At 29.3% G+C, this 15721-nt stretch overlaps 1 protein-coding gene across 1 annotated transcript; it reads left to right on the plus strand.

Annotated features, from left to right (window-relative positions):
* Positions 1-4402: 4402 nt before the first annotated feature.
* LOC128293207 (transcription factor MYB114-like) lies at positions 4403-5376 on the plus strand. The gene is made up of 3 exons (XM_053028886.1): positions 4403-4637; positions 4749-4878; positions 4992-5376. The coding sequence occupies exons 1-3, from the start codon at positions 4496-4498 to the stop codon at positions 5317-5319; spliced, it is 600 nt and encodes a 199-aa protein (XP_052884846.1). The 5' UTR covers positions 4403-4495; the 3' UTR covers positions 5320-5376.
* Positions 5377-15721: the final 10345 nt, after the last annotated feature.

The raw sequence follows: 15721 nt of genomic DNA on the forward strand, positions 1-15721 counted from the left end.
ATATCGTAGGTTGTCATTAACTTGTTCTTAGGTTGGGCCACCTAACTATGTTCGAAGGTCTATCCTAAAAGTGGGAGGGTTTGAGCAAAAATATAGACCCAAAAAATGGGATTGGACAAAAAATAAGACCCGTTTTCTAAACTGGTCGAGCCTTGGGCAATTTTTTTTTGCCTAGGGTCGGTCCGACCCGAATATGCATAAATTATTTTTCTTCTTGTTGTTTTGCTGTCATTTTGCTATTATATTGCTAATATTTTGTTGTTATTGTTTGGATATTGTATAACTGTTGTTTTATTGTTAATTTGCTACTATTTTAGAGGTTTGCTTGCTAAGTTGTAACTATATTTGTATTATTTAAGTATAAATTTTTTTCTTAATGCATTTTAATTTGTTGAAAAACATTTATTTTAATGTTTTTAGTGTATTTGATGTATTATATTTTTTAAATTTACTTTTATATAAAAAAATTTAATCTGGAGGACCAGTCGAAACACGATTTTAGCATTTTTTATCTAGTCGGGCTTGAGAAAAGTTTTAGGCCTTTTGGGACGAGCCTAGGCCTAAAATTTGACACTGACATGACCCAAACTCGATCCATAATCAGGTCTAGTTGTCATGTTCTAACATTCTTATCATTGAGGTCGTATAGGACAATTAAACTTAGCTGGCTTTAATGAGGGGTGTGTCATAGACCGTTGATAGGCTAGTCCAATAAGAAGACCTAAATAACTTACGAGGAGTCAGTTGCGAACCACTTGTCCCATGTTATTAAGGATATAACCATTTTACAAATTAAAAATAACTTCTTCTTTTTTCGTTATATTGTCAACAAATTATAATTTGTGTCAATTAATCATTGGTGTAGTGAAAAATGAGTTATGCTGGTTAAATTGTTTATTGATGTAAAATTTTAAGTTGTAAGTGGTAATCTCTTCTTACAATATAATACACTCAAATGTAAAGCCTATTAAGGCATGGGTGTTGACTCTGGCAAGAGAATTTGAGTTATAAAAAGAAAAAAAATATTTGGTTCCACATTGAGTTTCTTGGGGTTTTTTACCCTAATATTATAAAAAAAAAAATTTATACACCAAAATGAGTTGTCATTAGATTAATTACGAAAATGGTATACTTTTTGGGATTGTGCCTACAGAGGCACAACCCATTATTTTATTATTAAATTTCTTTTTGTTTTAAAAATTATTATTATATTATTTTTAATATTTATATTAATATATAGATAAAATCTGGGTTTTATCGGATAAAAATACCAAAGCAGGTCAAGCTTTGTCAGTAGGCACAACACCACACATTTCCTTTTCTTTCTTTGCATTTTACAAAAATTGGTCTTATATCACTTTTGGTCCTCTACTAGGCCTAAAATTAAAATTCAATCTTTATACTTGAATATCTACAATAATATTTGGTTCTATTTTTATAATTTTTTCCAAATAATTAACATTGTTAATTACTCTAATAAAATTTTTGACGTGTTTTTTAAACAAAAATTAGTTTAACAAAACAATGATATGTTAAGTTAGAATAAGTTTTAAATAATAAAATTTCAAACAAAATTGTATTAAAATTTTTGTTAATTACTCTATAAAATTTTGATTAGTTTAACAAAACAATGATATGTTAAGTTGGAATAAGTTTTAAATAATAAAATTTCTAACAAAATTGTATTAAAATTTTTGTTAATTACTCGATAAAATTTTTGACGTGTTTTTAAATAAAATATTAGTTTAACAAAACAATGATATGTTAAGTTGGAATACATTTTTGTTAGAAATTTTATTATTTAAAACTTATTACAACAACATATCATTGTTTTGTTAAACTAATATTTTGTTTAAAAAACACGTTAAAAACTTTAACAGAGTAATTAACAATATTAATTATTTAGAAAAAATTATAAAAATAGGACCAAATATTATTGTAGAAATTCAAGTATAAAGATTGAATTTTAATTTTAGGCCTAGTAGAGGGACCAAAAGTGATATAAGACTAATTTTTGTAAAATGCAAATAAAGAAAAAGAAATGTGTAGAGGTTGTGTCATGTTAGGCACGACTAGTCGTGCCTACCCGACAGTTCGATTCGCTTCGGTATTTTTATCCGTATAAAACCCGTATTTTTATCCATATATTAATATAAATATTAAAAATAATATAATAATAATTTTTTACAACAAAAAAAAAATTAATAATAAAATAATAGGTTGTGTCTGTCAAGTAGGCACGACCCCAAAAAGTATATCATTTTCGTAATTAATCTAGCTGACAACCCATTTTGGTGTATAATTTTTTTTTTATAATATTGAGGTAAAAAACCCGAGTTTCTTGTTTCAAAACTTATTGACTTTACAACAAACCATTGGAGCATAAGTGGGTGTGGTGTAGGATGGAGTTTTCTGGAGATGATTAAGAATATTAGTTCCCAAACTACAATGTTAGATAATTGTCATCATTATTCTAACTAAACCCACAATAAGTAAAAAAAACCGGCTGTTACCTAATTTATTGAAATAATTTACTACACGCATGATCACCGTTACATACATCAGTAATCATGACAGGGATGTGGGTGCTTGCAACTTGGAACCTCTGTTTCTATATATTCAAATTTATATTTATAACGATTAAAATGTTTCTATGATTGCCTCTCGTGCTCATCACAACAAAAGATTGACGCACCATTATCTCTTTCCACAAATAGTTGGAAAAAAAAATTTGCTTCAATCCAAAATCAGAAGGCATTGAATGAAAAAAAAAAAAAAGTTGTAAATTTAATTTTTATATTTTAATTTGATAATTTCAGTAATTTTATTTTTAAATTTTAAAATTATAATCTTTATTAAATGGTTGATTTTAAATTTATTAAGTTTTATTATTTTTAAAATTTGATGCGACAAATATATTACTACATGTGCAATGTTGTGCTAGCTAACTAGTTACTTTCACATTTTACTCATAAAAAAAGTCCGTTAAATAGATTTAATTATTGTCGTTTGTGCTAAAATTGTAATTTAAAATTTAAAAAGTAGGGACTAAAATGATCCAATTGAAAAACATGAACTAAGTCTATAATTTTATGCATTGTACAAAATCAATAACCAAATTTAATCAATTGAATTTAATTGTTATTATTTGGTTTAAGATTGAAATTTAAAATTTGAAGAATACACTAACTAAAATTGACTGATTCAAAAAATATAGAAACTGTTTTTATCATTTTGAAGTATATGAACTAAACCTACATCTAATACAATAATTAATAGTAAAATTTAGCCATAAAAAACTATCTTAACTGGTGGATTCACTTGACCACATGATGAAGCTAGAAATTTATTTTTGGAGTTAAAATATAACTTTATATTTGTATATTGTTAATAGAATTTGAAAGGGAAACTAAAAAAATTTCATGTTTGGAGAGGCCAAAATAAATTTCTACAACTAAATTAACTTATAATTTACCCCTGCCTGCCCTTCGCGCCGTCCCTGCTTGAATATATATTATATCACCTCGTCCAAGTTTCACCTTTGATATATAAAAATAATATTAGAATACTTGAATGTATATTAGATCTATTTTAGGTAGCCTAGTGGGTTTAAGTTTAGCAGGCGTTTGTATCTGAATCTGAAGATACGTACAAGAGGACAGACCCTTCCAAGCCATATATATACATCCACTAAGATACCATTCCTGAATTACATGCTAAATCCATCACTCTCACATGTCGTAAGCGCTGTTTAATCTTCACCTAAACCCCTTACATTTTTCTGGGATTAGGTGATTTATCCCACCAACATCCTTTTGTACTCTATCTTCCAACCGTATGTAACATGCTTCTATGACCGGAAACTGAATCTCAGGACCTTTTAAGATATATATAAAAGGAATGGATCATGTGCTTATAGTTAGAACAAAATTTTCCCATTTGATTCAGTGACTTTACTTTAATTACAAATTAATAAAAAGACTCAAAAACAATTTTTTACTTCACAGTTCACAATAGCTAGTGTTATATATTCCCGGACGCGACACAGACAATGAGGTCATGTCACGTATATGATGGGTTTGACTGACATTTAATTTGACTCTTTGTTGTCCTCAAATCTAGAGGATCGAGCTCATTCCCCCAGTTGCTCATTCTTCTTCTCCACTAAACGTCAGACGCTAATTATATATAAATTACATATTATATATAAATTATACATGCAAGCTTGAGAGATTACATGTATTTTTCTTCTCCACTAAAAACATCACATGCAATTAATATATTATATATTATATTATATTATATAATATTGTATGTCTTTAGCAGCCGCTGGATTGTAGCACTGGTAATCTTTTGTATGAACATAAAATATAATAGATTCCCTTTATTCTACAATCATATATATATATCAACTTCCATAAATAATCCCTGCCAGTATAGCTTTGCAAATCCCTACCACCCATCTCTGGGAAATATAGGAAGAAAGTGGAAGAAGATGCCGATGGCTCCTACAAGCACTAAATGCAGTAAGAAAGAAGTGAACAGAGGAGCTTGGACAGCTGAAGAAGACCAAAAGCTTGCTCAAGTCGTTGAAATTCATGGCCCAAAGAGGTGGAAAGCTGTTGCTGCAAAAGCAGGTTCATTTGAGAATACATGTTCAACTCAATTCTTACAATGATCGATGAAGCAGATCATATTAAGCTAGTTTTATTCTGAAACTGTACTTGATGCTTTCCTCTTTGTTTCAGGTCTCAACAGATGTGGAAAGAGTTGCAGGTTGAGATGGATGAATTACCTTAGGCCCAATATAAAGAGAGGCAACATTTCAGACCAAGAAGAAGACCTGATACTAAGGCTACATAAACTGCTCGGAAACAGGTATGTTAGTTTATATTATATATATATATATATATATGTCGTGGTTATGATAATTAAGTGTCTGGGTTTATTGGTGAATGACTGAAATTAATATGACGTTAATTATGATTTAGGTGGTCATTGATTGCCGGAAGATTACCAGGTCGAACCGATAACGAAATAAAAAACTACTGGAATTCTCATTTGAGCAAGAAAATAAAGCAAAATGAGAAGCAAACCAGAATGCAAGAACCGGTGCTTGAGAATTCTAAGGTAAGCGAAAGGGAGGAGCCTCTACACAAGGCGAGTGAAGAAGGTTCGTCCAAGAGAGATGAAGAGTACTCCACATCTTGCTTCAATGGTGATAGTAGCTTGTTCGATTTGTATAACGAGGAGCCTCTAGAGTTGGAGTGGATGAGTCATTTCTTTGAAACAGACGAGATATGGCTTAACTTAGCTTGATATCTACATTTGTTGGTAATCCAAGTAAAATCCTTGAGTTTCAGTTCTGTTAACAAAGGTTTTTCCTTGGATTAACAAATATTAAATGTTATGTTTCCTTATTCAAGTATAATTCAGATTATTATTGAATTCTATTTTCAAAGGTAGAGAAATGAAAAGTGTGAATGTGATCATGTTGCTGCCAAACTTCGACCTTGGAATCGTCTACTGAGTCAGAGTCTGCCATTAAAAGATAAAAGGAAGAAGACTTTTGTGGAAGGAAAATAAGTTTAATAATATATTTGGATGGATCATTACCAGCACTTTGATTAATCCAATATTAGCAATGATATTTGCAACTCTCTTCTTGTTTCTTTTTTCCTTGGAGATTGTACCCAAACCCAAAGCCTATCGGTATTAGGTTAACAGACCATTGAAGACATTCACTAACGGAGTTTTATCTACTTCTCAACTCCTAATGGAATTTCAGAATCTGCTTTTTTTTAATTATTATTTATATTTGTATAATTATTTAATCAGTTCAGTAAAATGTTTTTCAAAATTAAAAATTATTCTCACATCTTTTTTGTTATAGTTAACATATATCAAGACTGTATGTAAAATATTTTACAATGAATATTTTACTTGTTTTCATGTGCTTGTTTGACGTAAAAAAAATTTGTCAAAGCAAAAAAAAAAAAAACGAATCAAAGGAAGAAAAAAAATCCTAGAACATACCTTATTGTTTCTATCGATACAATAATAATTGACTTCTGTTTTATTTATTTATTTAAATATATTTCAAATATATATTTTAAAATACAAGTTCTATTATCTTAACTCTATTTATGAAATATTTCCACTTTTTTTACAATGTATCAAATACTAGTCTTATAAATAAATATGAAATTAAAGGGGTAATTTTGATTTTTAAGAAATGATTAAGGTTTTTAGATTGATTTTTTTTAGATGTTTTGGAAAATAAGTCATTTTTTAAAAGAAAAATAGATAATGTACTCTGTTAGACGTGCTTTCCTACCAAATCAGATGAAAAGGCATTCAACATGACGTCGATTATCAATAAGGGAAAAATATACATGAGAAAATTAGATGACTAGTAGATAAATATTAAACAAGATTTAATTTTATAGATTTGAAATTGTGTTGGTGATTCGATTACCCTCTAGTTATTGTCTATATTGCATTTAAAAAGTTAACTGAGTTGTTACCTCCTATCAATGGGTCATAATTCAAGTAGACAATTATCAAAAACTTTTATCTTTTAAAAATAATAAACATTACTATATTTAATATCAAGCTTTTATAAATATTTTTAATCTATATCTATTAGTAATTTACAATGTTAATGATCCCACATTCCTAACATATATTTATTTAAGTGTTTCTGAAAATATATATAAAGTTTAAAGAATTTTCTGATAATTGAATTGGGTAACTAGCCTATCCAGTGGGCTTATGTATTGGGTTATTGTTAGGTCAAAAGATGAATTTTATTTTTATACATACAATTATTATTTTTATTTAAAAATAATAATAATTTTTATTTGTAATTAAATAAATTTATTCGAATAAATATAACTTTAAAAAAGAATAGTAATAAATGAATAAATATAATTTTTCTGAAATTTATAATGTTGTGAAAAACATTATATAAAACTTAATACTGCTATTTTTATCATCATGTTTTTGTTATTTTAAGAATTGTTGTATCCTTAAAATAATCAACCACGCTTCAATTCTATTATTTGTTTTCTTGATTAAAAGGGTTTGCACATATGAAAGCCCATTAGTTCATCTGGATGGTGTTACAAACAAGGAAGCTAAGTCCCACATTGAAGAAAACATCTAGGAATTTAGGCGTGGAGTGTGAAATTTCCCAGAAAGCATAGCTGATATGAATGCGGAATTTGTTAATCTTCTTAATTTCTTATTCCGACAGATCAGTTGTTTATATCAATTTAGAAGCTTCATGCAAATAAAATGAGTTTTCAGTTTAAGGTCTGCGCTGAGAAAGAAGTTATGGAAAGAGACGGTAGGTATCAACTTTTGCAGCAACTTGTTATGAAAAAAGTTGGAAGATTAGCTTCTGGAGTACGACTTCCCTTCCAATCTGAACGTGATAATCAAGGAAATTGCAGAGGAACAGAAGGGGCCCTCCTAAAATGAAGTAAGAATGTGTATAAGTTACAGGATAAGGGATGGACTTGGTTGTAAGATTTTGAGTATATAATTCTGAAGTTGATACTAAGAATCCTTAACACCTTAGATGTAAGTATTGCCACTATCAACACACCAGACAGAGCACTGGTGACTGACACTTGCTATAAGGCTTTGGCTTTAAGCAGAGCCTCTCTTCTTTCTGCCAAGAATTCTCAATTATCAAGCTCTTTTTGGCCTTTAGGGTTTTGATACCATTTGTCCCCGAGGTGGTTGTTTTATTGCTTTGGTTTCTTCTATTTTTAGTGCAGGTCTTTTGGATTGTTGATGTTTTCAGGGCCTTGGGTCTGCTTGTTACTATAAGGGTTTGTTCTCCTTTTATATTTGCTATTGAATTTTATGAAGCAGTATTTTCCAGCAAAAGGAATTCATATTTTTAAACCGAATATACTATGAATAATCATAAAAATAATTATTCCATTGAAACGCTTTCATTATTATAAACTATACCATACAAATAGACAAAAAATTAAAATATAATCCAGTAAACACTACAGGAAAATAGGGCTTTAGCGGCGTTTTACCAAAAACGTCGCTAAAAACAGAGCAATAGCTGCGTTTTGGTAAAACGCCGCTAAAAACCAGAGCATTAGTGGCGCTTTCGATAAAACGCCGCTAAAACCAGAGAATTAGCGGCGCTTTCGATAAACGCCACTAAAAACCAGAGCATTAGCGGCGCTTTCGGCAAAACGCCGCTAAAAGTCATATAATCCCTAAAATCTTAAACCCCAAAAAAATAATAAACACTAATCTATAACCCCTAAAACACTAAACCCCTAAATCCTAAAAACCCCCTAAACATTAAACTATAACACCTAAAACCCTAAACTCTAAAAAACATCATATGGATGTTGATGTGTATATACATAGATATTAATGTAAAAGCTTATGTTCATAATAAATTATGGAATTAAAATTGAATGGGGTTTGAAACGATATCACATACAATTCAAGAATTTCAATTTGAAAGAGTGTTAATCTCATACCTAGTCCCGACTCATAAACACCTTTACCTCTAATTTGATATTGACCCTTTAGTATAAATTTTTTCTTGTTTCACCACTCTCAATCATAGAGGCTAAATTATAAATAGGGTAAATTATACATGTAGTCACTCAACTATTCGTTTGTCTTGTTTTTGGTCACCAACTATGAAAAGTTGCAAAATGATCACCCAACTATTTTATTTTTTATTTTTGGTCAACAACTTTTAAATGGTCAATGAAGATGATATGGTATATTTTAAATTTGACATAATATCAACATTTAAATGTTGTGTTAATTTAATATTGATTCTAAAAAATTAACCCCAATATTGACACATTGTGTAATTTAGTCTTTTCTTCAATTTTAATTTTCTTTGTGACATTTTCACCTAAAAAATCTATCAATTAAATTTGATTGGAAATATAACAAAGATGGAAATACCGAAAATCCATAGTAATTTTCATCTTTTATCATTTTTGAAAAATTAACCCTTAATGTTACAAATAAAAGTAAATATGAAAAAAAGGACTAAATTTCACAATGTGTAAATGTTGAGAATTAAAGTTATTATTATACAAATTTTAAAGTTTCCAAGTTATCTTTCCAATAGTAATTTAACGACTAATGACCAAAAGATAAAAATTTGAATAGTTGGTGATGAAAAAAGAAAATTTTGATAATTAAGTGATTATTTTGTAACTTTTTATAATTAGATGATAAAAAAGAAATTTATTAATAGTTGAGTGATTAACAATGTAATTTACTCTAAAAATACCAAACTTCATTTCAAATATGATATGTTGAAGCTTCTAAGATGGGCTCAAAGAGCACCCATCAATCCGTAAAATCGGGCATTTAATTTTAAAATCAACGGCTGAAATTAAATCAAACGGCCACGATGTAAAAAACAAAAACCCTAGCTAGCAACGCACATTTTCATCCTTTCACTGCAAACCCTAGCCTTTTTCCTTTTCCTCCGCGGCTACATTTCCACTCTCGTTCCCACGATATCAAAGTAAAATGAAGGTGGTCGCCGTTTACTTGCTTGCCGTACTCAAGGAAACGCTTCTCCTTCCACCGATGACTTGAAGGTTATTCTCGATCAGTCATTTTCTCACTCTTTTCTCTTTTACTCGATTTGCTCTCTCTGTTTTTGAAATCTGATGGTGCTTGTTTTCGATGATTTTATGGTCAATTTAGCTACGGAATTTAGGGAAATTTTCCATGTTGTAATTTTTGTGTTTTAGCATTATTTAAGAATCAGTTCCTGTACTAAGTCTTTTATTTTCAATTTCAAAATTCTAGTCTAGTCGATGACTTTAAAAGTATTTTCATTTTCATTTTTTTTAATATATATATTATCTCTGTAGGTGTGGAACCAAAACAAAGAGGAAAAGGTGATTTCGCCCCCTGCATGTAATACCCCATACCCGTACCTGAGACCGGGATAGAATACGAGGTATTACCGAAATTTTCAGAATAATTTCAATTAATTTATATTATTTAGTATTCATTTTCATGTTTCATGTAACATCCTTTTCATATATTCAATTCAAAATATCATATAAAATACGATACAATACTTAAATTGTCATATTTACATGCTCATTCAGGGTATCTGAACCTACCTGACTAAATTGCAAAAATACCAAGATTTAGGGGCATATTGGTAATTTACCATTTTCCCAAATTTCACCCAATCTTAAATTGATAATTTCATTCAATTTATTAATTTAGATAATAAAACAATTTATTCCTTCAATTTAGTCATTTTTACATTTTTACAAAATTACCCCTAAAGTTTTACTTTTATTCAATTTAGTCCATGAGCTTAAAACATGCAAATTAGCCATGCTAACTGAATATTCATATATATTTTTCCTCCTCCTCCTCTCCATTCCACATCCTTAATGTATATAACATTCTTGTAAGTACGATTTCACAATTTACTTATTAATGCTCATATCAATCTGTTCACACGAGTCATAGTCACTCAATTATTTATAATTCGAGCTACAGAGCTCAAATTTAAGATCCGTAAATTTTTCCTAAAACTAGACTCACATATCATTCCACCATAAAATTTTAAGAATTTTTGGTTTAGCCAATTAGTACAGTTTATTTATTTAAGTTTCCCCTGTTTCACTATCCAACAGCTTCGACCTCTCTTCACTAAAATTAATTATATCACAAGACAAAACTGGGATAATGTTCCCATTGATTTCTATTGAAAATAGACTCATTAAGGATTCTAAGCATATACATTTGAGACTCTAATTAATTTTCTCCAATTTTGGTGATTTTCCAAAGTCAAAATAGGTCCTAAACCCGAATTCATTCTAACATTATCTTACAAAATTCATTATATCTCATAATTTACAAATCCATTGCTTACACGCTTTCTTCTATGAAAAACTATACTCAATAAGCTTTAATTTTATATTTTATTCATCTTCTAATTCGATTTCTACAATTTATGGTGATTTTTCAAAGTTAGTCTACTTTTGCTGTCCAATATTGTTTTAGTTCAAGATGTTTATTACCATTTTTCCTCTAAATTTCAAAGGTCGTACAATTCAGTCCTTGCTCAATTAGCCCATCTATTAAGCTAATTTTTCTAAATTAACATTTTATTCCATCATTCTAAACTATTACACAATCTTTGAAAATCAGAATTTTAACACTAAACCTTAATTCACAACTTTTTCACAATTAGGTCCTAAAATCAATATCTATTGAAATTACTTGATAAAATCATCAAACAACAAAATCAAAGCTTCAAATTCATTTTATTTCATCATAAACAGCTAACGCTTATCAACGATAGCTTTTAATTTTGTTCATAAAATCAAAACTAATGAATTAAACACTTGGACCTAATTGTAAAAGTCACAAAACATAAAAATCTCAAAGAAAAGGGTAAGAATTGAACTCACATATGTCAAAGTATGAAAAACCAGCAGCTTTCAGACCTCCCATGGCGTTTTTTCTGAAGAAAAATGATGATATCTCTAGATTTTTCAAATTTGTCTTGTTTTATATGTTTAATTTGCCAAATTTCCCATTTTGCCCTTGTTTCTCCTTGTCTTTTTTTGCTGATTTTCTTGCCCAACCGTCCAGCCCATACAATTTGGGTCCAATTTCCTTTTAAATCCATCCTTTTTAATCACTTAAACTATTTAATCACAAATTAATAAATTTTGCACTATTTTCAATTTAGTCCTTTTTAATTAATTGACTAACCAAACATTAAAATTTTCTAACAAAACTTTAATAATAACTTAATAACACTCCATAAATATTTATAAAAATATTTATGGCTCGGTTTATAAATCCGAGATCTCGATACCTCGTTTTCAACCAAATTTACCTGATTAATTCTTTTAAAATCGCAAAATTCACTAATTAAAAATAATTCTTTTAAGTTCGCGCTTGGCCTATAATTATTATTTGTTAAAATTTCTAAACTTACTCGTCGGATTTAGTGATCTCGAATCACTGTTTCCGACACCACTGAAAAATTTGGCTGTTACACTGCATTTCATTTTATATCACAGAATTTATCATTTCCAGATCTTTATTTACTGTTCTTATCTTTAAAGGAGCAGGGGAATTAAATTTTATAATAATGGAAGCAGCCTCGTGCAGTCTCGAGCTTTGTAAGGTTATACCTGACTCTTAAGCTATTTTTTACTTGCTTCTTCAACTGATTCTTTGCTCTTTACATTTTTCTATGCATTATTTTATTTTATTGATAGCATGAAATAATATTTCTCTGGCTAGATGGTTTTCAATTAAGCTCCTCCTTTTACCTTACTTTCTCGTCAATGGACTAAGTCCATTTCCTAATTACGTTTGCTTAGAAAGATAGATATGTGAACCTAATGGTCATTTGTTGTTGTGTTGGTTAGTGTTAAGATAAAGCGTTGAAATTTTAAAACTTCTATTGACGGTAATTAAAGTTTAAAGGGATATGATTTTGATAGTAATATTTCTTGCTTTAAAAGAATACAAGATAAGATATTCTAATTGCAGATTAATTTGGGTTCATTTCTTGTAGTACAAATTTAATATTTGGTTAATATTGGCTTTTGAATGAAGTTTTCTCATTTCTGTGTGTCTAGTAGTTAGGGATTTTCTATATATTTATCCTGACTTTGATTTATTTCCAAATGCCTGTATGAATGTGGCCTAGTGTCAGTTTTCTTACCTTTTTCTTTTATTGTTATTAGTATTTATACAACCATTTGACAAAGAACATCTAATAAGCTGAGGACTGATCTTGCACATGGCTTTCTAGAGATATTCTAAAGTTTTAGAAGGATCACTTGTCATCCTGTTGAAGCCTTATTGAGGATGAGCCTTATATTGTTATAGCATTCACCATTTTACATGAAATCATCACTTTTTAGGAGCTTGAAATTCCTAGATATAAACATAAATAAAACGTTACAAATTTAATGTCGAAATTTGAGTCTCATCAATATTTTTGTTTCACTTATTAAAAAAAAGTTATGGATTACGTCTTTCAATTTGAGATTAGCCAAGATTTAGTTGAGCTACCGGCTTTAGATATGTGGGAACTTGTTTCACGTTGTACTCATCATATGATATTTCGTACTGGCCCAAGTTTGAGGTATACAACCGTTGTTTAAATAGATGCCATTTGAGATCAACACCTTAAAAATGTCTGGTGAGGTAAGACAACAAACACCGGAAGATATCTCAAATTTTAATTATACAACCATGGGTATGAGATTTGTACTATTTTAATCGGGATGATCTTTAAGTAAAATCTTCGTAATAATGATAATTTTAAGATATAAACTTAGTCTAATTCCATTTCTTGCAATTACTTATAAGTAATTATAGGTTTAATTTTAACACTTTAACTTTCATTGGCACATTTTTATTATTTTATTTAATTTGTAAAATTAATGAAATATCTTGATGTGGATTTACGACATTAAGAATGGATAAAATTCCATATCGATCGCTTCTGAAAAAGCAACATGTTATTTTCATCTTTAAAAATATATAATTGTTATTGCTATACCATTTATATTTGAAAATGTGAATTCAAGTTTTTAAAAAGAGATAAGAATTGAAAAACCTATAAATTCCATAATAGAATGAGCTAGATTGAATTGTGACAATATATATATCAACAAAATATACTCTTTTTTTTTTTTTATCTTACAAATTTGCTTAAAAACTGACAACAATCAACCAAAAGTTAAATAAAACCTTCATCTTTCTTAACATTCTTAGACTAATGTTTTTCTGTGCAGCGACAAATGAAAGAATATAACAGTGACGTGAGACAAAACAGCCGCCGCTTCAATGCGGTTACAAACGACAACATGTTTTAAGGAGGAAAAAGTTGGAATCCTAGTACTGCACTTGCACAAATTAAGTTTTCAATCATATTTTCTATCCAACAGCCATTCTTTGGTCACAAAATGATTAAAATATATATGATTAAAATCATAGACTTCTTTTGATGTTTTTGTCTTATCAAATCTAAGATCTAAAAGCAAGATAGAAGGAACTTAAAGCAAAAAGAGGCTAAATTGAATAAGCGTGAACGGGTAATTTGTTGTTGGCTGTTTACACTCGAGTGAGGCTGGCCCTTGAATAATAAGTGTGATGCTTCCGATTTATTTTTGATATATTCGATATCAATTGTGATAAGTTGTTCCTTTCGCATTGCAGTTACAAATTATACAGATTTTTGAAGTAATTTAAATATTGATATCTTGGCACAAAAAAATTAAAACCATAGTTTTTGAATCTGAATTTCCTATTCATATTTCAGTTTAGTTTTTCTGTTTGAATGCTTGTAAAATATCTTTATGTTCTGTAGTCTTTCTATTATGAAAATATTAAAATTATGCAATGACTTGATTTTTATATGTTCGGATGCAAGATGTAATTGTGTTGTATGTAAGGTGGTTTTGCTATTCATTTTGCTCTTAGATTAATTTGTCCTTGTAGTAACTGAATGTTAACTTTATATTTTGCAGGAATTGAGAAGGAAAGAGGATGCAATAGCACGAGGTAGGTTCTTTTTTATTTTTTATCTTGATGAGTCCCGAGTTTATCCATTACCAGTTTGATTCTGACATGAGTTCTTGCCTTGTTCTTGGCATCTAGAATTGTAATAGAGGACAAAAATTGTTAGGTGAGTTCAAGTTCAGGTTTTTCTGTTTCTTTTGAAAAATCTTTCACCAGTATAAAATGGAATGCTTGGATGTTGGTTTTGGTTTGGTTTTGGTTTGGTTTTGTTCTTTTTCCTTTTTTTTCTTGCTCTTCTTACATATAAGTCTTCAGTGAGTCTTTCAGCTTAAAATGTGATTTGTATTGGCTTTAATGTTCATTTTTCCTTATTTGGTTTACTGGTAACTAAAAGCTGTATCTATCTAATTATTGCTTAGATTGTAGTCCTTTGTGCAATTATTTCTCTGTCTTGATTCCAATGATTATAAATGTAAGTCGATGATTCTTTGGTCACCCATCGCACCATATGTGGTACTGCAAGGGATATTGACTTACCTTTCAACTTGTTTCTCGCTTGTTTATTTTAAAATTTTCTTCGCACATTCCGGGATGCATGGGACATGGCTGCTGAAATTTGCCTTTCTCGGCTTCCATCGTTGGTTGAGGATCGTGTGCGAGTTCGGTGTGTTTTCTTCCGAGTTAGAACTTACTTGAATGTAAATTAAAGGTTAAGGATTTAATAAGAGTAATATAGGGATCTATGGATTTATTTAAGGGTAAATTTTAAGATTTTTTGGTTGCATAAGCCCTTGAATTTATGCTAAAAGTGGAATTTATTATAATTTTATTAATTATTTTGAAAAATCTATAGCCAGGAAAAAAAAAGAGAAATAAATATGTATAAATTATGTAAGTTCTTTGTGTAGCATTTTAAGAACTTCAAAGCTCACAGATGATTTGTTATACTCTTTATGAGTTCATTGATTCTATGTTTTTGCAATTTTAGGTATGATCATGGGTGCAGCGGCTTCAACTGAAAAGTACTTGTACAGGTTTGGAGTAGGTCAATCAAGAAGCTGTGCTGGAATTAAACTGACAAGTGTAGTATGCTTGTAGTTAAAGTTTCTTATAGTGAACATCATGTTGTTTATTCGGTAGAAGTTTCAAATATTTTACTTTTAGAAGAAAGTGTATTGTA

The sequence above is a fragment of the Gossypium arboreum genome, chromosome 5, assembly GCF_025698485.1.
Source record: "Gossypium arboreum isolate Shixiya-1 chromosome 5, ASM2569848v2, whole genome shotgun sequence".
NCBI classification, from domain to species: Eukaryota; Viridiplantae; Streptophyta; class Magnoliopsida; order Malvales; family Malvaceae; genus Gossypium; species Gossypium arboreum.

What these genes read in the sequence shown, in the direction of transcription:
- LOC128293207 (XM_053028886.1), top strand. Translation starts at nt 4,496, where the DNA reads ATGCCGATGGCTCCTACAAGCACTAAATGCAGTAAGAAAGAAGTGAAC. An exon ending in AGCTGTTGCTGCAAAAGCAG is followed by an intron (nt 4,638 to 4,748) that starts GTTCATTTGAGA and finishes TCTTTGTTTCAG; the next exon opens with GTCTCAACAGATGTGGAAAG. An exon ending in CATAAACTGCTCGGAAACAG is followed by an intron (nt 4,879 to 4,991) that starts GTATGTTAGTTT and finishes ATTATGATTTAG; the next exon opens with GTGGTCATTGATTGCCGGAA.